This window comes from Paramormyrops kingsleyae, chromosome 23 (assembly GCF_048594095.1).
Source record: "Paramormyrops kingsleyae isolate MSU_618 chromosome 23, PKINGS_0.4, whole genome shotgun sequence".
Taxonomy (NCBI): domain Eukaryota; kingdom Metazoa; phylum Chordata; class Actinopteri; order Osteoglossiformes; family Mormyridae; genus Paramormyrops; species Paramormyrops kingsleyae.
In genome coordinates, this window is record NC_132819.1 from 2,863,896 (window position 1) to 2,886,390 (window position 22,495).

Here is a 22,495-nt window from a genome sequence, read left to right on the forward strand (position 1 = left end):
TGGTAACCTTTACAGAGTGTCCGATTAGAACACTAGGTTTGTTTGCCTACTTTTGACAGGTTATCCTATAGTTGGATAGTAGCGCATTAACACACCACCCATAAAACAGTCCAGATACTCGTTGGGGGATTATGCAATTGTGGTTTACTGAAACAGAAATAAAAACATAGGAATCAACATATAACTACCGCTCACGGGTAACATAGTTTTACAAACATTAAACAAATATAGATATTAAATTATATTAACCATTTGTATTACAAAATAGACACTGTAAAAGGCCTACCATTAGTGGTCTGTATTTGAATGCTAGGAGTATTAGAAACAAAATTAATGACTTAGAGGCTTTAATTTCTTCAGACAATTACACTGTAAAACCCGATAAGTTCGGAGTACTCAAAACGTTTGTGGAAACTGATTACCTAAGATTTTTTAAGTAAACATACTAAAAAATTATAATTACATTAAACTTACAGTGTACTTAAAACTTTAGTTTAGCATATGTAAAGTTTTTATGTTTTCAATACTTATTATTTTTAATTACCACTTATATAAATAAAATATTTTATTCAAGAAATAAAACTCCTTTTGAATAACTCATAGCCTGATACATATTTGAGTTCAAAATACTAAAAAGTGCACACAGAACTGTTGATATAAAGGGTTTTTATTTACTATTAAATTCTTTGTTTTGTATGACTGTTTATATAAATCTCTGTAAACATGTAACAAATTAAATTAGAAACTTAAAACATTGATTACAATTTTTTACACCCATGGCCATTATTTTGCAACATGGCAAATCAAAATAAATAAAAACAATCAAATAAATAAAGCTCCTCCAAAAAGAAATGATAAAAATTATAATTTATAGGAAATAAAAACAATAAATGAATGTCAAAACACAAAAAATACATACCTGATTTCAAAACCAAGTATTTGTTGCATTAAATATACAAGAGATTGATTGTACAAAACGTAAATGTAAACATTTAAATGCTTTAAACTACAGTACATGTTCCATTGTGTACATGTTCCAAGTGCAACTGAGGTAGATCTAACAACTTACCAAATGTTTAAACTACAGGTTAAACAATATACACTTGTAAAACACCTTAGAAAAAAAAAATACAATCTGATTGCAAAAAATTTTGTTGTAGAAGTGCAACTGAGGTAGATTTGGTGCAGAAGACAACATACCAAATGTAAAAATTCTTTGAACTACATTTTCTACAACATACGCTTACAGAACTACTTAGAAGGAACTAACAAACCCAGAGTGCAATCGATATATATTTGGTGGCCAGGACACAACCTACCCAATGAAAACATCCAAGCACTTAAAACAGCAGTTTTTGACAAGATGAAATTTGCCTACAATGTACGTAATAGTTCATTTTTGAGATTGAGTAAGCAGGGTTTCAGAGGTTTACCATCATCAAGCCCCATCAGTATTTTCTGGATGAATGTGAAGGTGTGAATCAATTTTCTTGGGTAATCCAAATGCAATGCATACATTAACCCAAAGAGTAGCACAAAGGCCTCAGGAAACGTGGGGATGTTGCTCAGCACAAACTCATCTTCCACCACAACAGCGGTCCTTGCCGGATTGAAACAGACAGGACCAGTGTTCTCAGTGACTTCCATCACAAGGGCAAGAGGGGTACCAGTGATGTCTGGCTCATCCGACTCCTCCACCTGGAATGCACAAAGAGGGTCCAACTGTAAACATGTCTAGTAATGAATTACATCATCAGCATTTTTTGGTTAACTATCACTTTAATATAGCATCATACTTAACTAGGCAGGCGTTTTCAGTTTACACTGAATTGGCCCAAATTTAAAAACTAATTTGCAAGAATTTGCAAAAGTAGAGTGAAAAAAAGTTGAATATATGTTGTTATGGTAATTCGTTAATGAAGCAAAGACTAAAAAAACCCTGGTAAGCACAAAAACTGATCCTGTTTGGTGAGTGCACTGAATACTTACATTCCATGTCTTAAAAAACTGTGGGTCATCTTCACGTAAATATACTGCTAGGGCACGAAGAACTACAGTGTGCTTTATGTTGATATCATGCATATCCTTGAAAGACAAGCAAAAATAACAATGAACAAGCAAGCATAGTTATTCTGGGTTCGATACTAGAGTTGTACAGTCTTTATCTTTAACTCACCTCACGATCATAAATCCTGAGGATGTCACGCAGCACCTCCGAGACCTTGCCAGTATGTGACGCTTTTTGCCTGTACAAGGCAAATAGTTGTGGCGTATGCCTGTCCAATTCGGCATAGAACTGGTTTCGAAGATTGGTGTTTGTGATGCGATGAAACTCTGCACAAACCTACAAAATCATAAATAACCAAAATGTATAAATGACATCAAAACAGCCTTAGAGAAACATACAATGCAATCATCTTGATAGAAGTTAAGCATTATTCTCCAAAAAAGTTTTTGCTATCTTTGAAAGATTAAGTAGTGGCCAATTCACACATATTCAACAAATTTCAACAAATGCTAATAAACAGCAACAAACCCCAATAGTTCAAAAGTCTCATTGACAAACTAGTTTGTTAGTGTTTGCTGGAGCCGTACAAATAATTTAAAGTTGAGGCAGAAAAGAGAAATGTAGATGTTTTACCTGCGACTCAATCTGAAGTGCTGGCCATTTCACCAGGAAGTTCTTCAACATTGGGTTTTCCTGTACAATCTCCTGGCGACGAAGGGAAAATGTCACCTGCATAAGTTTATCTATCAACAACAGGTTTTTCTCACTCTTCTCAACTTCGTGTAGAATGTCTAGTCTCATTTCTTCCAAACTGGCCTGGTTTTGTCCCTTTGGAAAATTTGGAAGGAAGTTCACTTCTGCTCGCCTTGCTCGTTTTATGTTGGAGTGGGGAGGGTCTTTGTCAGGATTGTTCTTACTTCTTCTGCCTGTGTTGACTGACACCTCCAGACATCCAGATCTGGCTAGCTTGGTACGGTAATTGCCCATTTTGAATTTAAGGCTTATCTTCCATCCATACCATCCATTTTCACTTCCAGGTTCTTTAAGGGATGGATGAGCTTTAACAAGAGCCTCTGCTGCCATACCCACATCCCTGTCACTTGGGTAAGGTTTGAAACCATGGATTACTGATGCCATGCTCTCTAGGATGTTGTGCTTTTGGGCCCTGGATAATTTCAGTGTCTTTCCAGATCTGTCATAGGCAATATTTCCCTCTTCTAGCACATGCTCGACTTCATAGGAAAAAGTAGGCACAGGAAAAATGTCAGGCCAGGTCTTCCGACGCTCGCTTACAGGCACACGAGGAAGGATTTCTGTATCAGAACTTGGAAGTGAGCTGGTAGCAAATTCTGATCTAACAACTTTGAGTGTTCCCTTCTCTGGTAACTCTTGAATATCAATCAGACAGCTCAGTTGTCCATTAAAATCTGCATCCTCATACTGCAGGGTAAACTCAAAATCCAGTCTTGGTTTGACTTTCTCTCGCAGTATGGCAATTAGATCATCCACTGATTCTGGTCGTCCAGTCAAAGTTACTTTCACTGCAATATCTGTGGCAATGTAAACACGCAGCATGAATTTCTGGGGTGCTGCCATCGTCTGGAAGACAAACAAAACAATTGATGAAAACAGGCATGGCATATTTAAACATTTTTTAAACATACAAAAATTAAAGTTATTCTCACACTATTATATTATGACAGATTCGTATAAAGACCTTAGAATGTAAGGATAAAGCACTGCAGAATTTCGCTTTTTTAGGCTTTGCTGACCACAAAATAAATCAAATTCGAACAGTTTTTTTTTTAATATTAAAATCTGAACTACAGTCACAATCTGCAATTGGTTTAAAATTAATAGTCATACGTACACTATTAGTGAAGAAGTATGAAGCGTTTGGGTGTCAACAGCACTTTTCCTTCAACGCTGTATGCATAGAGGGGTAAAATGTCATTCAGCTCGGATAGGCTGTGGACAGTCATATTCCCTGGGGAAAGCTCATATGACCTCAGGTGTTCAATGTACCATGACTTGTGTTCTTGGCAAAAAAATGTCACATCATTGTTAACAAGGAGAATCGATTCAATTTTGCTAAACTGGGGAAGTCCCCCTTCCTGTCCCACAGACACAAACATCCCAATATCAAAATTAGTTCCATCAATAATGATCCTTGATGTGCTGTATATCATGTTGCTGTTTGTTTTTTGTTCAATGTGAACTTTTGCAACTTCAGGAAGTGATGACTCCAAAACAGAAGAGACATCTGTAATCTGCTGATGTGGTTTGAAGAATGATGGTGTATTGAGGAAGTATGCCACCATGTGCTGATGCCGAGTTGCTAGTGTTTTCAGCACATTCTTGAAGTTTTGTGTATCATGAATTACACGCTTGAAAAAACGGTGCTTACCTTCAAACCTCAATGTCCACAAATGGACAAGAGGCCCAAAACAACGTATGAGATCTGGATAATGCTCCAGATAATGATGCTTGGGGAGCAATCGGAACTCTGGAAAAACCTCTTGAAGGATTTGTCTGTGATCCTGTATCTTAGTTTGCAAATACTGAATGGAATCTTCATCAAATTTTGGAGATAGCACCACTTCCACAACTTCCTTCAAATCCATCAAAACATTCCAAAAACCATCTTCCTCAGGAACCATATTGCCAATCATCAATGGGAGTAGTCTCAATAATGTAAGATTTTCGTGACCATTGCCACCAATGGTCTTCTTTCCTGCAAAGTTCTTGGGAATGGGATGTGGCTTGTCAGTCTTGTCTGCATGTTGGTATGGGAATGTCACAATTGTCTTGTTCAAATACTCCAGGGTAAAATATTTGATCTTAATCATCTCCTGAATACACAGGGCCAACTCCACTGGAACAATGCCTTCAAAAAGATCATGAAGGACATCAGGCGGGAAACCAGTGATTGTGTGAAAACACTGCAAACTCTCTCTCAAGACACAGTCTCTTTGGACACCAAACTGACTGTTACCATCCCCTTGTAAAACATCCTGCAGGTCATGATCATGGCTGGCTTTTGTCCTTGGGGTAAATTCGCCATCTCCAACAGCAGAACATTGAATCTCATCTCGTGTAGCTTTGCAGAACCTACAAACATATCCAGCTCTGAAAGACTGCACAAAGCCTGCTAAGGAATGGGCTGCTAGATTGTCAGCCACAACCATTGAAACAGTACCCCGTACTGACTGACCAAGGGACTCGATAAAAACCCCATCATGTTCAAGGCAGCCAAGGTCTTGCAACAAAGGAGAAAGTGCTCTTTGATAGCCACAGCTGTGAAGGTCTGGTACCTTACATAGGGCAGCAAGCTGAATCACATGCAGTGCAGATCGATATTTAGATGGCAGATCAGCAAACATCCAATAGACTGAACAGAGTTTGTGGATCTTACGTGAAGTCCCAAGTGGATTAGCAATTTCTAGATCATCTATGTATAAAATCAATGGCAGTGACAGTTCTGAGGATGACAACAAAGTATTCTCCTGGAAATACTTGCCATCTTTATGGCTCATATAATGACCTTCTTGTGATGCCTTTGTTTCCTTTATTCGGTCAAGGACGTCAGTATGTTTGAATATTTCCTGGATCATCTGAAGTATTGGGACATAAACGACTGTGTGTCCAGGCTCCAACACGTACTGCACTGGCTTTACCACAGGAAATGTTTTTTCGAAATGTGTTTTTCTTCGTTTATTTGAAGACAAGTCCTCACCTTTAGCTGTGGCACTGAAAAAAATGTTTGTGTCGTTAACAGCATTTACCAAATCATTCAAGACAGCTTCAGTAGGAGATACATGATGCTGTTGTAGTATCTCTTTTATAGTATCTTTGATAAGAGGTTGCGATAAGGAAAATATCTCTGTCAGATGATCAACTATTTCCTGACATGCCATGTCAGAAACATGAAGAACAGTTTGCATCTTCAGAAACAGGGAAGACAAATTATGGTGTAACTGGGCTCTTAACTCTCCGATGTTAACATTTTCAGCCTCAGGAACAGAAGTTGAAGTGTCCGCAATCCAACAAGGAACTGGATCATCTGCATTAAGGTCTGCAGTGCTTGTGACTAGGGAACTATCATTTTCTATTGATACAATATGATCACAAAAGTCTAAACTTCCAGAATGTTTCCTACTTTTGTGAGCATTAAATGATGAATACACATTGGTGTGGTAGGTACAGTTCTTAAACGGGCATGTCACATTTTCATAGTTCTTTAAGTGGCTCCTTAAATGGCAGAACATGTTCGATTCTGAGAAGGGCTCTTTGAGGCCACACAAGGGACAGGTAAAAAATGAAGATCCTGTTTTTGATCCTTCACTATCAAGAGTTCTTTGTGTGTCTTTATGAATCCGTGACAAATGAATTTTCAGTGCATTAAATGACTGAAATGTGCAAATGCAAGAGTCATAGAGGCATGGCAAAGGGCTAACTCGTGAGTAATGACTGTGCTTTAAACGGTAGTGCCGAAATAACTGTGCCCGGGTGTCTGAGGAGACAGCACACAACTTGCACTTCCACTCCATTGATTTTTTTGAACCCTACAATTGGAGTGAATACTTTCATTTTAAAACCAAGAAATTTAGCCTTAATGTTACATTGTGTTATGTAACTTACCACTGGAATTGAATCAGATCTTCACAATAACAGGGACTCTACATCTACTGTATACAGGGAAACAAAAAATAACAGCATTTCAGTTTTCATGATTATAATAAATCTGGCAAATGCTACAAAGTCGACCAATGAGGCCAAAGCCAATGCACATTTCAGTCATTGTTTTGTACAATTTGTACATTGCTTTGTAAACTCTCAACACGTTATTCTACTTCACTCAATTGCTAACTTGATCTGTACAAAATTAGATAAATATTCAATGCAGGGTTACGTGTGAAGCTGCTAAAATATCTAAAGTAAACGAAAAAATGATACTTACCAAGTTCACAGACTCTGCATCCACTTTAGCCTACAAGGCCAAAAATATGTAAATGTTAATACGAGCTTGCCGGTGTCTCTACCATCCCTAGTTTTCACAACTCTTATTATTAACTATTTTTCCAATATATTGCTAACTTTGTGTCATTAGCCTTAACGTAATGGATAAAAGTTACAGCTAGCCGCAAGTACATTAACAGCTGAAGGCAAGCATAAATTCGCATTTTCCAGAACAGATCGCTTAACAAAAACAGAATAAAAAAATATGAGTTAAGGAATTTCGCCGACTAACTGATTACAATATTAACGTTATATTTAAATGAAATATGGCAGTGGGATTAACGGTTAAAAAATGCGCGCGAAGCAGAGCACTGCAGAGACGCTTGTCGAGCTTTCGACATTAACGTTACCGGTAAAAAGACAACAAAGCAAAACATGAAACATGTTTAAAAGATATACTTGTAGTTATGATAAAATAAAAAGCAGATAAAAAAACATTTACTTACAAATCACCCCACGTGCGTCCAGAGACTCCAGACTCGCACGAGTATCCGCCATCTTGGTTATGTTTTCTGGTAGCGTCAGTCAGAACAATGGCGTACGTCATGACGTAGATGACGTCATTGAACGTCACACCGTATACTTAACAATATCACTTCAGTAGCAATGTATACTCAAAAATGATGAGCAACGCAAAATTAAAATTAAGTCATTAGTTCAAAAAAAGCTATAGTTTTAAGTTCAATAAACTATGTAACCGATTTTAATTACGGTGTTCTCATTTTTTATAAGTTAGTAGTACTGTTCGGGTTTACAGTGTACGACATTATAGGAATAACTGAAACATGGATGAGTGACAATGATGGTGATGAATATAATATGGATGGTTATACGTTGTTCCGTAGAGACCGGATAGGCAAGAAGGGAGGTGGTGTTGCATTATACGTAAAAGAAAACTTGCAGGCAAGGGATCTCACTGATAAAAATAAAAATTCAGAAGCTGTATGGATCAAACTTGATGCTAAAGATTCAAATGGCCTAATTGTCGGGGTTTGTTATAGGGCACCTAATGTAGCTGTAGAGGAAAGCAGAATATTATATGATGATATCAGGATTATGAGTAATAAAAATTATGTGGTGGTTATGGGTGATTTTAATTTACCTGGGATACAGTGGGACACAGTCTCTGGCTCTTCTGTAAATGAACTTGAGATGGTGGAATTAGTACAGGATTGTTTTTTTACTCAGTTTGTTAATACTCCTACCAGGGGAGAAGCCCTTCTTGATCTCGTTTTTTGTAATAACCAGGATAGGATTGGAAAATTAGAGGTTTTAGACCCATTGTACGGTAGTGATCATAACATGGTTAAATTCGAGGTTAATTTTAGTGTCCGAAGAGCAAAGTCTAAATTAAAAGTATACAATGTTAGGAAGGCTAACTTTAATGGTATGAGACGGAAATTAGAAACTGTAAACTGGACAGAGTTAAATAGCAAAACAGTTGAAGAGGCATGGGAATTTTTCAAAAGCACATTGTTGCAAGTGCAAGAGGATTTCATACCTGTTATCAGCAAAACTAAATCTAGGAAACGACAACCAAGGTGGTTTACTAAGGAAATTAAGAATAAAGTCAGGAGGAAAAGGGCTCTGTTCCACAACTGGAAAAGAACTAATGATTTCAAAATCAAGCAGGAGTATCTAAGTCTACAGGCAGAGTTAAAAAATGACATTAGGCTATCAAAGAGGGATGTAGAAAGAAAAATTGCATTGGAGGCTAAGCATGACAGTAAAGGTTTCTTCCAATATTTTAACTCCAAGAGAGCACTAAAAGCTGAAATCACTAATTTGCAGGATAGTAAGGGCCTTATAATTGATAACGAAATTGATATGGTAAACGAGTTTAATGATTATTTTTCAAGGGTGTTCACAATAGAGAACACAACTAACTTACCACCAATTAATACGAATACAGCATCGTCTATGACCAATATATGTATAACTGAGGTTGATGTGATACTAAGCCTAGCTAAACTCAAAATAAATAAATCGCAGGGGCCTGATGGCATCTTACCTTTAGTCTTGAAAGAGATGAGGGATATTATTAGCCAACCTTTGACTTTAATATTCCAGAAATCGTTATCTGCGGGTGTGGTACCATCAGATTGGAAGCATGCTAATATAACACCCATATTCAAAAAAGGGGATAGAAGTAATCCAGCAAACTATAGGCCAATCAGTTTAACTAGCATTACTGGAAAAATAATGGAAGCTATAATTCAAGTGAAAATGGTAGATTACCTAGATGCAAATAACATTATAAAGGATAGCCAACATGGATTTAGGAGAGGTAGATCCTGCTTAACGAATCTGCTTGAGTTCTTTGAGGAAGCTACAAGTGAAATTGATCACAAAAAGGCCTATGATGTGATTTACTTAGATTTCCAGAAAGCCTTTGATGTTGTCCCCCACAAACAGCTCTTGTTAAAGCTTAAAGCTGCAGGAATTTTAGGAACTGTGGCAGCTTGGATCAAAAACTGGCTAACTGATAGGAAGCAGCGAGTAGTTATTAGAGGCACTATGTCACAGTGGGCCTCCGTTTATAGTGGGGTACCGCAGGGTTCAATTTTAGGACCACTATTGTTCCTAATTTACATTAATGATATTGACACGAATACATACAGTAAACTGGTTAAATTTGCAGACGACACTAAGGTGGGCGGGGTAGCAGATAGTAATCTAGCAGCAGAGAGGCTTCAACGGGATCTGGATTTAATTAGCGAATGGGCTGATACTTGGCAGATGAAATTTAACACAGATAAATGTAAGGTAATCCATGCAGGGAGCAGAAATATACAGTACAGATATTTTATGGGTTCCACTGAAATAAAGGTAGCTGATTACGAAAAAGATCTCGGTATGTATGTTGATGCTTCCATGTCCCACTCTCGCCAATGTGGGGAAGCAATAAAAAAGGCGAACAGAATGTTGGGTTATATCTCTAGATGTGTGGAGTTTAAGTCAAGGGAGGTGATGTTACACTTATATAATTCCTTGGTAAGACCCCACCTAGAATACTGTGTGCAGGTTTGGTCACCGTACCTCAAGAAGGACATTGCTGCCTTAGAAAAGGTGCAACGAAGAGCTACGAGAATGATTCCTGGTCTTAGAGGAATGTCTTACGAGGAGAGGTTAGCGGAACTGAATCTGTTCAGCCTTGAGCAAAGGAGACTAAGGGGGGATATGATTCAGGTCTATAAGATTCTAACGGGTCTGGATGCTGTTCAGCCAAATGACTATTTCAATATTAGTCTAAATACTAGAACTCGTGGCCATAAGTGGAAATTAGCGGGAGAACATTTTAAAACAAATTTGAGGAAGCACTTCTTTACACAGCGTGTAGTCAGAGTATGGAATAGTCTTCCTGCTATTGTAGTGGAAGCTAAAACCATGGGTTCCTTTAAATCAGAGCTAGATAAGATTTTAACAACTCTGAGCTATTAGCTAAGTTCTCCCCAAACGAGCTTGATGGGCCGAATGGCCTCCTCTCGTTTGTAAATTTCTTATGTTCTTATGTTCTTAAAACGAAAATAAACATACAATACTCAAAACTGAGCGGCATTAACGCAGCAAAACGCGAACTGCGATCAGCGCGATATGTTTATTTTAAATTACAAACGTATAAAACAATAAGCATTTGCTCCAGTTCCAAAGCATAGTTGCGGTACGAATGAACTGCATACTTACTCAGCATGCACGCACAACTACACCATAAACCCAACAAAACTTTGTATAACTACGTTGAACTCTGCATCCAGCCCAAAGGAAAGCGAAGAAGAGGAAAAAAACCAACGTGGGGTCCTGCGTGACGCCTCCAATGGCCGAAACAATGCCTGCTCAAAACACTGCACAATTAAACAAAACACTCATTTAACAGCCTTTTCTACAGCCGCCCCCAAATCTGTTATACAGATTTGATCCTAAGTTACACCTAATCTACGGTCTTGGGAAGGGCAGGAAGAACAATAAGGCGTGAAATGGGTCTTATGTAACTCCGCCCTTTAACTAGCACTTCGGCGGTTCGTACTCTTCCATCTGTCCCAGGATGTACTGATGTAATTGTCCCTACTGGCCAAAGGGCTCTTGGAGCTTGAGGATCCACCACTAGCACAACGGTTCCCACAGCCAAGTCCTTCTTCTCCACGAGCCATTTCTGGCGTATTTGTAGAGTTGGTAAGTAGTACCGTATGAAGGCCCTCCAGAATTGGTCAGCCAGAATCTGGCTGTGCCTCCATCTTCGCCGAGTTAGCAGTTCCGACTCAGGATAGACAACCTGTGGGAGTGCAGAGTCAGGCCGTCCCATCAGAAGTCTCTTCTTTAATTTCAGGTGGAGCTGTCCTCGGTCGCTGTGGCCAGGCTCTTTCCGGTTCTCTTAGGAAAGCTGGGCCTTGACTCCAATGGTTAACTTCAGCCAGCTGTGCTAAAGTCATACCGTGAGTAATGTTATCAGCGGGATTCTTGCTGGAGTCAACGTATCGCCAGGCCTGTGCATCTGTCAATTCTTGTATTTCTGCAATTCGAGTGCCTACGAAGACTTTATATCTGAAGGATTCAGACTGCAGCCATGTAAGCACTGTCATAGAATCTGTCCAGTAGACAAAGGAAGAGATAACAAGAGTGAGTTCTCGGTCTAGAAGAGATGCCAGTTGAGCTCCAGAAAGTGCAGCACAGAGTTCTAATCTAGGGATTGACTGTTGGCGTTTCGGAGCCACCCTAGATCTAGCTGTGAGAAATGCCACCTGGACAGTTCCAGTGATATCCTCCGTACGAAGATAGGCTACTGATCCATATGCCCTTTCTGAGGCATCAGTAAAGATGTGAACACTGCGGCTACAGGTAGAGTGATCTAACTCCTTACTGGTGTAACATCTAGGTAGTATAACCTTAGGAAGGTGTGCCAGCTCCTCTTCCCATACTTTCCATGCCTGCAATAGGTCTCCAGGCAAATTGGGGTCATCCCAATCACATTTTTTGCTCCATAACTGCTGAACAATGATTTTGGCTCTAGTGGTATAAGGTACAAGAAAACCAAGCGGATCGTACTGCTTGGCCAAGATCCGATATATGCTACGCATGGTAGGTTGAGCTGAAGTTAGCAGATCATGTTTGTAGTTTAGAATATCAGATTGACGATGCCATAGGAGTTGAAGTGCCCGTTCCTCAGGATCTGCACTGTCCTGTATGAACCAGAGAGCACTACTTTCTGATCTCGACTCCTGAGGTAAATGGCAGATGATGTCTGGGTAGTTACTGGCCCACTGTGTTAGATCAAAACCCCCTTCTGCTAAAAGCTGGCGGAGCTTCTGTACCAGCTGCTTCACTTCTTCAGCAGAGGGTAGACTCTGCAGACAATTGTCTACATAGAAGCACTTCTTGACTGATGTGCGGACATCCTCCCCAGGTACAGTGTGGTCCATCACATGTTTCTGAAGGGCAAATGTGGCACAGCAGGGGCTAGAAGTAGCTCCAAATGGGAGGACTTGCCATTGGTAAACATCAGGTGGGTCGTTCCTCCGCATGTCTCTCCATAGGAATCTAAGCACTGCTTGATCCTCCTGCAGAAGCCTCACCTGATGGAACATCCCCTTTATATCACTACTTACAGCAAAGTGGTGTTCTCGAAAACGGAGAACACCCAAGAGGGTTGCACCCAGAACAGGTCCAGGCAACAAATGCTCATTTAGGCTAATGCCTTTGTAAGAGAAAGAACAATTAAAAACAATTCTGTTCTTTCCATTGTGTTCTACAAGGTGATGCGGAATGTACCATCCTGGACTAACTGCCACTTCATCCGGAAGTACTTTTCTCACATAACCAGCCTCTAATAACTTACTGATCTCTCTTTGGTAGGCTGTTGTTTTCTCAGGATTGTGAGCAAGCCACCTTTCGGTTCCGCGCAGATGCCCCAACACTGCTTCCTTTGGGGCTTCCAAGGGGGGTAGGCTGCTTTTCCATAATAACGGAGTGGCATACCTCTGGATTCTTCTAACATTGACCCGTACAGTTTTGTCCTCCAACATTCTAATGGCTTCTACATCTTGCTTGGACCGAGTCACTGACTTTTCACTCCTGTAGGGCAGAATGTCCAGCTCCGAGTGCATGACTGATGTAAGGAAGCACTGCTGCGGTGCAAAGCTGTGCTGCAAAAGCAAGGAGGGACCCTGCAGTGCCCACCCCAGCCGTGTTTTTATGGCAGCTAGTCCTCCAGGTGGTCCCAGACGTACTGGCTTTATGGGTGTTAGCAGGTGTGGATGATCGGATCCAATGAGTAGGAGAGGCTGTGCATGCACGAGGGACTTCAGAGGGATATTCCGTAAATGTTTGTATTTTCCTTTCAAAATAGATATGTTATATGAGTGTGGGCCAAGATCAAGTTCTTCAGCTGTGAAGGCTCGGGTAATGCTAAAGGATTTACCTGGCTGGGTAGCTGAGGCTAACGAAAATGACACTGTAGCACCATGGACAGTGCGTACATCTTGTCTCACCGTGCGGAGATTCAATTCCTCTGGGATGCCTTTGAGTCCAAGTTGCTGGGCAGCTGTGTGCAATAAAATCGTACGCTCTGACCCATCATCAAGAAGGGCATATGTGTCCAGTGAGCTCTCCCCATTCCTAAGAATCACTCGAATCACCTTAAGTAACACCTGCCTGCTACCTGTAGGTCTGTCCACATAGAGCGTCTCAGCAGAGGATCTTCCTGATATAACCTGTCCAGAGGGCTCTGTGGTTATTGCAGTACCCTTTCGATAGTTAGCCTCATTGACATCATGAAGAATCTCCAGATGGCGCTTATCACATCTCTTGCACTTGGCTCTCAGTGTGCACTGCACTGACGAGTGACCTCTGCCGCACCTCCAGCATCTATGATTTCTTCTGATCCACTGATCCACTTGCTCCTTTGTAAGGATCTGGAAGTTTGAACACTGGTTCAGATAATGCTGGGTAGTATCACAAAACAGGCAGAATTTCTTTATTTTCTCCGGCTGTTTGTCCTCTGGTGAGGCATTAAGCATTCTATCCTCCATTTGGGTTCCTTGATGCCTATGGATGGCCTTCTTATCTCCAATTTGTTGCTCACTCCCATGGAGAACAGTTGCAATTTTCTGGGGAAACCGCCTGTCTTTGCGTTGGCTCTTGCCAGGACTCTGGGCTTCCCTGTTGGGGTGGTTTCCAAGCTGCGTGGAGTCTACTTGAATCCTCACCTCCTCCTCTAACCAATCTGCCAAATCCACAAGCGTGGGGATCATGTCCCTATAGGGGGTCATGAACCTACGGAAACTAACTCTCAAGTCATGTGGCAATTTAACAAGAAGACGAGAGACGTGTGATCCACATTTCAGCTCCGTACGCCCATCACTGCCAAGCTGCTCCAACATTCCAACTAGAGCACGCACTTTTAGGGCGAAAAGACGGAATGACTTGGTATCACCAGTCTTTATAGCAGGCTCATCCATTACCTTGGAGATACGTTGAAGAGCTAACTGGTGTGGCCGGCCATAGAGCTCTGTCAGAGCGACCATAGTGTCGCTGTAAGGGTATCTGCTGTGGCTGTACGAATCTGCAATGAGCAGGGCTTCCTCCACTTTCAGGTGGTCTAGCAGGATTTGAAATTTAAAGCGTTCTGTTCTGATCTAAAGGCAACAGGTTCTCAAGAGCTACTTTTAGCCTCAGGAATTCACGGGGATCTTCCTTTGTGAAGTCTGGAATCGTGGGGTTAGGTCCACGATACAACAACTCTCTCCCCTGTGACTGATATGAGTGATAATGAGGTAAGTGTGTAGGTTCCGGCTTTCTAGGATTGTGGTCCTGTTCATTATCACCTATGCTGCGATGGCCGGGTGGGGCTCCCAATTTATAATACTGATCGAGAGATTTATCGCGGTATCGTCTAGATGAATTACCATGATGGCGTTCAGGAGTCACATGGCGAGATGATCGTCGGGACTGGTGTGGTCCATAACCAGATGAATGGTACTGCTTATGTGGCAATGCAATATCCCTGACCCGCTCCACAATCTCATTTACCTCTTCTCCCTCACATACTGACGGCTCTTGATGCTCCCCAGGCACTGGATTGGACTGTTGGCCTGCGTGACATGGATCCCACTGATCGCCTGACATCATGACTCCATATTGGGAGATTGGGGGGCCGATACTGGATGAGGTTGAGGCTCTTTCCTCATCATATTGGCTCTGCCTAGGAGGAGGAGCTGACTGGATATGAGTTGGAGAAGTCTGCGTTGCACGCCACTCAATTAGTTCACGAATATCTCTCCTCAGCTGATTGTTCTCTTCCCTGAGTGTCTTCACCCATTCTGGGACACTGCCAGGTGATGAGTGTTCATTTCTCGGCTGGTCATGCGCCGAGAAACTATCTGCCATATATTCTCTTGCATCAGGGTGGTGATATGATGCAGGTAATCCTCTTTGTCTGTAATGATGGCCTGTCTCGTATTCGTCTAGGTAGCATGGAGGACGAATTGTTCTACGAGGCCTCCCCTGACTCAGGACAAGATCCTCTTCTCTGTCATCTATCATTACTGCTGTAAAACTTACCCTATCCGGCTCGAAGGACCATGTAAAAGAGTGTCGTCTAAGAAAAAGGGGGACGCCGATTCTCTCCTGGTGGTAACCTTTACAGAGTGTCCGATTAGAACACTGGGTTTGTTTGCCTACTTTTGACAGGTTATCCTATAGTTGGATAGTAGCGCATTAACACACCACTCATAAAACAGTCCAGATACTCGTTGGGGGATTATGCAATTGTGGTTAACTGAAACAGAAATAAAAACATAGGAATCAACATATAACTACCGCTCACGGGTAACATAGTTTTACAAACATTAAACAAATATAGATATTAAATTATATTAACCATTTGTATTACAAAACGAAAATAAACATACAATACTCAAAACTGAGCGGCATTAACGCAGCAAAACGCGAACTGCGATCAGCGCGATATGTTTATTTTAAATTACAAACGTATAAAACAATAAGCATTTGCTCCAGTTCCAAAGCATAGTTGCGGTACGAATGAACTGCATACTTACTCAGCATGCACGCACAACTACACCATAAACCCAACAAAACTTTGTATAACTACGTTGAACTCTGCATCCAGCCCAAAGGAAAGCGAAGAAGAGGGAAAAAACCAACGTGGGGTCCTGCGTGACGCCTCCAATGGCCGAAACAATGCCTGATCAAAACACTGCACAATTAAACAAAACACTCATTTAACAGCTTTTTCTACACTGGTAGAACGCAGTTTTTCTTTCCTCTTGTCACTTACACCTTTTCAGCTATAGTGATGACAATGAGCACTTCGGGACGTACCTTACTCAGGTGCATCTTGTTTGCTTCTAATTTCCAAAGTACTGAGATTCTGCCCGTCAAAAGTCCAACATCAATATCACCACAGGTAAACAGGATGAGAACGCGAAGACTCCTGTAACATTTGTGGCGCGTATCCAGAAAACCACGCATCCACTTGGAAGTAAATGCATTGAAATCTAACATGAGTGGGCGATACACCTGCCGTGACCCGGATTCGAACCGGGGTTGCTGCGGCCACAACGCAGAGTACTAACCACTATACGATCACGGCCGCTTTGGACAGTCATTAGCCAAACAACACCACAAGGATGCCATTCATCCATGTCATTAAAATGACCACCGACAAGTGGAGTATTCATTTTCTTCCCCTAATGACAATACAGCTCTTAGTGACCACTGGTTAATGTAATAAGAGATCATTGCCATTTTACACAGTCACCACCTATGGAATATCACAGAGTACAATTCATATGTGATGACCATTATATCAAATGATAATGTATTGCCAAAAGATTTTTTTCAATACGCAACATTTCAAATATACGAAGCTTGCACTCTTTTCAGCAGATATGGTTTGTTCGTTTGATTCGTTGTTTTCGGAAGATATCGGCCGCTTTCTGAAATGTAAAAAAACAGGTACTGGACGACAGTTGCACCCCGAATATATAACTGGCACATCCTGGATCCAGGTTCTTATTGCTTAACCAATTACATTCTGCACAGCGCGAGGTTTTGAAAAATCAAAGCGAGATTGGATCATCGGAACAGAAATCAATCCATTCATACAACTTATCATCGTGCCATTGTGCGCTAATGAATTATACAAAGTCACCAATTACTGTTTGAATTTTGCCATATGTCCACCACTGGCCGCAAATTCCGTTTTATGATGTATTAACTGGTAGAACGCAGTTTTTCTTTCCTCTTGTCACTTACACCTTTTCAGCTATAGTGATGACAATGAGCACTTCGGGACTTGCCTTACTCAGGTGCATCTTGTTCGCTTCTAATTTCCAAAGTACTGAGATTCTGCCCGTCAAAAGTCCAACATCAATATCACCACAGGTAAACAGGATGAGAACGCGAAGACTCCTGTAACATTTGTGGCGCGTATCCAGAAAACCACGCATCCACTTGGAAGTAAATGCATTGAAATCCAATATGAGTGGGCGATACACCTGCCGTGACCCGGATTCGAACCGGGGTTGCTGCGACCACAACGCAGAGTACTGACCACTATACGATCACAGCCGCTTTGGACAGTCATTAGCCAAACAACACCACAAGGATGCCATTCATCCATGTCCTTATTAAAATGACCACCGACAAGTGGAGTATTCATTTTCTTCCCCTAATGACAATACAGCTCTTAGTGACCACTGGTTAATGTAATAAGAGATCATTGCCATTTTACACAGTCACCACCTATGGAATATCACAGAGTACAATTCATATGTGATGACCATTATATCAAATGATAATGTATTGCCAAAAGATTTTTTTCAATACGCAACATTTCAAATATACGAAGCTTGCACTCTTTTCAGCAGATATGGTTTGTTCGTTTGATTCGTTGTTTTCGGAAGATATCGGCCGCTTTCTGAAATGTAAAAAAACAGGTACTGGACGACAGTTGCACCCCGAATATATAACTGGCACATCCTGGATCCAGGTTCTTATTAGGCCATAAGGTGAACCTAGAAAAAGTGGCTAGAAATCACTTTTCGTTCCCACGTCTGGGCACTACTTTTTAAATGAATTTCTGGATAGACAACAGTCTTATGGATTCTATGTTAAAAGTTCTCCACAAAAAATACTGCAGTTTTTTGTCAGGATGCAAAAATGTGTATAATTAGGAATTTACAAAAAACGAAAATCTCATGCTGCTAGTTTGGCCTGTAACTTTATTAATACGCATTTAATCAAAACAAAATATATGTCAAATCCACATTTATACATGTAGCTACATATCTGAGACAAGTATTGGTGCATTAATTAACTCAATTTTGAAGGAAGACCATGAAATAATGCAATTTTTTTTTATAACGCACTTCAACTTCACCGATTGGCACCAAATAAAACTGAAGAACAAATTGAACCTTAAACATTTTTGTTATGTTTTATTCATCAAAATGTTCAGTAGGCACTTAGGAATCACACAAAATTAAAGATAAAAACAGTTTTTGGTCCAAGTTGGCTAAAATGACTTGAAATGCTGGACTGCTGCACTAATTTTTCAATAACGACAAATATTAAACATTTTACAGCAGCTTCATTACAGCTCAAATCCAAGTAACTTGTGACACAGATCACCTTTACTCATCACTACTATCCTTATCACTATCATCAGAACCATCTTCACATGTAGCTCTTTCCTCTGTTTCCTGGAAAACATTTGTGCAATTGAGACAGAGGCATAAATCTGTACAGGACAGATTTGCAGACATACAGGAACATCTTCCAGTCTCACATTTGCCTTGCTTGCAACTGCAGTGGACAACCTGCAACACACTATCAGGGGCTGGATTTCTAGTCATCCACGTCACTGAGACGTTTCAGAGAATGTCTCATTATGGCTGCTTGGTAGTTTGCCCTTTTGCAGTGTTGGTACAAAGCATCACTTGTCGGAGGCATGGATCGTTCTGGTAAAGCTGATGATGCCATGCAGAATGCTTTGTATCGTGCATCGTTCAGACTTTTAGCACATGATTGGCCATATAGGTGACAGACATATTTGCAAAGCACTTCAAAGGTAGACTGGTCCAAATTAAAACTGCTACCCAGATTTCTAAATGCAGTCAGGTATTCCTCTTTCTCGCAAGCAACAGAAAATGACTTTTTTTTCCCCTTGCCATAAAAGGCACTTGTAGAGTCACAGCCTGAGAAGGTATGGATCCCAATAAGTGCCAAACATACACTGTTGCCGAGAGCTGATGACACCTTACATAAGTCAGTGATCCTCGTTTTGTTGCCAACCCCAGTGAAAAAAATACAATCTGCATGGTAAATCTGGCTGCAGACTTAATGCAATCACTGCCACATCAGTATCAGGGCTCTTGATGACTACAGTTTGGTGTTCCTGTGCAGCATGTTTTGCATGAAAAAACAACCTGGTGTCACATTCCTCATGATCACATGTCAGATTTTCAACAGCACTGACAGTTTGTAAACCCTCTGTTACAGCCATGCAGTGACACAGGTCTCCATGTGTTATGTATAAATGTAAGTCCTTACCTAAAATGGTAAGATCAGCGTCTCGCCACATTACATAGAGGAATTCTGCCAGTGCTTCTTTGTTTGTCCCATCCGACAGAAACTTCTTCCATTGTGTTGGTGTCTTTTGAACCCGTCCATAAATTTTTACCTGTTGTGTGCCACCAACAGCTCTGCGTGATCGTTCTACATTTTTAATACTAATTTCTGGATACTTGTCTATCACAAAATCTATCCGTGTACAGTTGTGCTTGAGAGCAAGCTTGACTAAGTACTGTAGTATAGTGTCAGCAAGCTCCCCGAAGGTACTTGGTATGGACTGAATGGCTTGAATGACTGCCATGCCATCAAAAAGTATAGCTCCATTTACTGGTACTCTGTCAACTAAACAGTCTCCACCTTTGGTTTCCAGAACATCCATGACAGCTGATTTGTTTGTTTTTGCAAGAGAACCATCAGCACTTGATAAAGGATATGACACAGTTCCCAAGGAGTAGGAGAGAATTTCCCTCAAGTCTGTCTTTCTTCTTTGACCTATGACGAGCAGTCAGGAGAAAAGCTTCTTGTCTGCACGTAGAATTACTTCCTTGCCTGCTGCAGATTTCTTCTTTGTCTTGGCTTGATCACTGAATGTCTTTAGTTTTAGTTTTTTGATGGGGGCAAATACGTCAACTGATGGTGATAGCAGTCTTTGGTCCATAAATTCCTGAACAGCACTTTCCCCCTTTTCTGAAGCTTTGAGCAAATCCGTCATAATTTCTTCAGCTGCAACTATTCCAGAGCTAAGACACACAATGCCATATTGGTGAGTCAAAAGGATTCAGCATGGAATCTATGGTAGAAATTATTATTATTTTTAAATGCAATATAACAACTTACTGTTCTTCTGAGGTCTGTGTATTTGTTCCAGTAGACTTTGTCAAGAACCTGGTGTACTGTCTGTAACAGGACTTGTGATATCGTACTTCCAGAGACACACAGTCTTTGTCTTTAATATGCACAAGAATGCTAGTGTCTTCCTTCATCTCAGCTGCTTTGAGCAACTGGCCTGTAATAAATATGTATTTAAAAAAACATAACAGTTCTGACTGTTCATGCATATGTGTATGCAAAAACTGACTGCACTATAAACATTATAATGTACATGTAATGTAAATATTGATGTATTTGAAAGTTAGTTATGGTTCTCAGCATATGGCATATAACTAAGTTCAAACGTGTGCTTGTGTGCTTTATACCTGCCGACAGCGTCTCCGCTTGTGAAAGATTGTCCGTCTGGCGTTTGCCTGCCACAGTGATGTACTTGTCCGTTATCTTGCAAATTATGCACAAATCAGGAAGTACAGGACCCGAACAAGCTATCGGCAGTCCGGTACTGGACCTAAGTTTTTTTGTTGGGCAATACGTTGACGAAATACTATTTCCCGATGACACAGACTGGTCTGTGTTATGATCATCACCAGCTTCAGGGCGCCGTGAAACTCGTTTCTCGGCCGCATCCAAGCGCTTTTTGTCAATAAAACGCCGGTAGCAAGTGGAGTGAAACCCTGCGTCTTCGGTCAAACTCGATTTCTAGACAATGTTTGTATGTTTCTGCTATTTTCTGACTCTCACCCTGCAAGTCAAGCCACCGTTTGATGCAGTTTCTAAATGTATCCCACCGTGTGCGTGTAAAATCCTTCGTTTCTTCTTTTTTTATGGACGTGAGATGCATATAGCATTGTTTATAAACCCTTTTACTGATTTTTGGTGGAGGTCTGACAATAATTTCATCCTCTTCGCTACTCGATAGTGACGACAAGGGCGCTGCCATCTTGGACCATGTTTACATGTCGTTCCGACGTTATGCCATCTCATTGGTCTAGCGGCAAGCACGTGACGCGAAGCCGCATCTCTCACATTTAAAAAATGATTACGCGAGGATGGGACTATTGCCAACTTTATATACTTGTAAAAAAATAACTGCTGGATTATACATGGAGAACTTTTATTTTTTCATTCTATACTAATTGATCCTTTTATTGGAATAAAAAGAATGCAGTGCCCCATATATGGGAACGGAATGAAACGAAAAGCTGCTTCACCTTACGGCCTATTATTGCTTAACCAATCACATTCTGCACAGCGCGAGGTTTTGAAAAATCAAAGCGAGATTGGATCATCGGAACAGAAATCAATCCATTCATACAACTTATCATCGTGCCATTGTGCGCTAATGAATTATACAAAGTCACCAATTACTGTTTGAATTTTGCCATATGTCCACCACTGGCCGCAAATTCCGTTTTATGATGTATTAACTGGTAGAACGCAGTTTTTCTTTCCTCTTGTCACTTACACCTTTTCAGCTATAGTGATGACAATGAGCACTTCGGGACTTGCCTTACTCAGGTGCATCTTGTTTGCTTCTAATTTCCAAAGTACTGAGATTCTGCCCGTCAAAAGTCCAACATCAATATCACCACAGGTAAACAGGATGAGAACGCGAAGACTCCTGTAACATTTGTGGCGCGTATCCAGAAAACCACGCATCCACTTGGAAGTAAATGCATTGAAATCCAATATGAGTGGGCGATACACCTGCCGTGACCCGGATTCGAACCGGGGTTGCTGCGACCACAACGCAGAGTACTGACCACTATACGATCACGGCCGCTTTGGACAGTCATTAGCCAAACAACACCACAAGGATGCCATTCATCCATGTCCTTATTAAAATATTAGGCCATAAGGTGAACCTAGAAAAAGTGGCTAGAAATCACTTTTCGTTCCCACGTCTGGGCACTACTTTTTAAATGAATTTCTGGATAGACAACAGTCTTATGGATTCTATGTTAAAAGTTCTCCACAAAAAATACTGCAGTTTTTTGTCAGGATGCAAAAATGTGTATAATTAGGAATTTACAAAAAACGAAAATCTCA

At 40.7% G+C, this 22,495-nt stretch overlaps 1 protein-coding gene and 3 non-coding genes across 7 annotated transcripts; all 4 read right to left on the reverse strand.

Annotated features, from left to right (window-relative positions):
* Positions 1–779: 779 nt before the first annotated feature.
* LOC111851796 (uncharacterized) lies at positions 780–8,502 on the reverse strand. 4 transcript variants are annotated; one of them, XM_072705691.1, is made up of 7 exons: positions 7,474–8,502; positions 6,969–6,998; positions 6,650–6,696; positions 2,642–3,607; positions 2,177–2,344; positions 1,990–2,085; positions 780–1,698 (listed from the first exon to the last, which is right to left on the reverse strand). In XM_072705691.1, the coding sequence occupies exons 4-7, from the start codon at positions 3,602–3,604 to the stop codon at positions 1,375–1,377; spliced, it is 1,551 nt and encodes a 516-aa protein (XP_072561792.1). In that variant the 5' UTR covers positions 3,605–3,607; positions 6,650–6,696; positions 6,969–6,998; positions 7,474–8,502; the 3' UTR covers positions 780–1,374. The 4 variants fall into 4 exon arrangements, with proteins under 4 accessions (XP_072561792.1, XP_072561790.1, XP_072561791.1 ...); XM_072705689.1 differs by adding an exon at positions 3,879–5,758 and having other exon boundaries at positions 6,969–8,502; XM_072705690.1 differs by having other exon boundaries at positions 6,969–8,502.
* An 8,057-nt stretch (positions 8,503–16,559) lies between these two features.
* On the reverse strand, positions 16,560–16,631 carry trnah-gug (transfer RNA histidin (anticodon GUG)). Its single transcript has one exon. It is a non-coding gene; the product is annotated as a tRNA-His (tRNA).
* Positions 16,632–17,539: 908 nt separating this feature from the next.
* Positions 17,540–17,611, reverse strand: trnah-gug (transfer RNA histidin (anticodon GUG)). Its single transcript has one exon. It is a non-coding gene; the product is annotated as a tRNA-His (tRNA).
* A 4,543-nt stretch (positions 17,612–22,154) lies between these two features.
* On the reverse strand, positions 22,155–22,226 carry trnah-gug (transfer RNA histidin (anticodon GUG)). The gene has a single exon. It is a non-coding gene; the product is annotated as a tRNA-His (tRNA).
* Between the last annotated feature and the right edge of the window lie 269 nt (positions 22,227–22,495).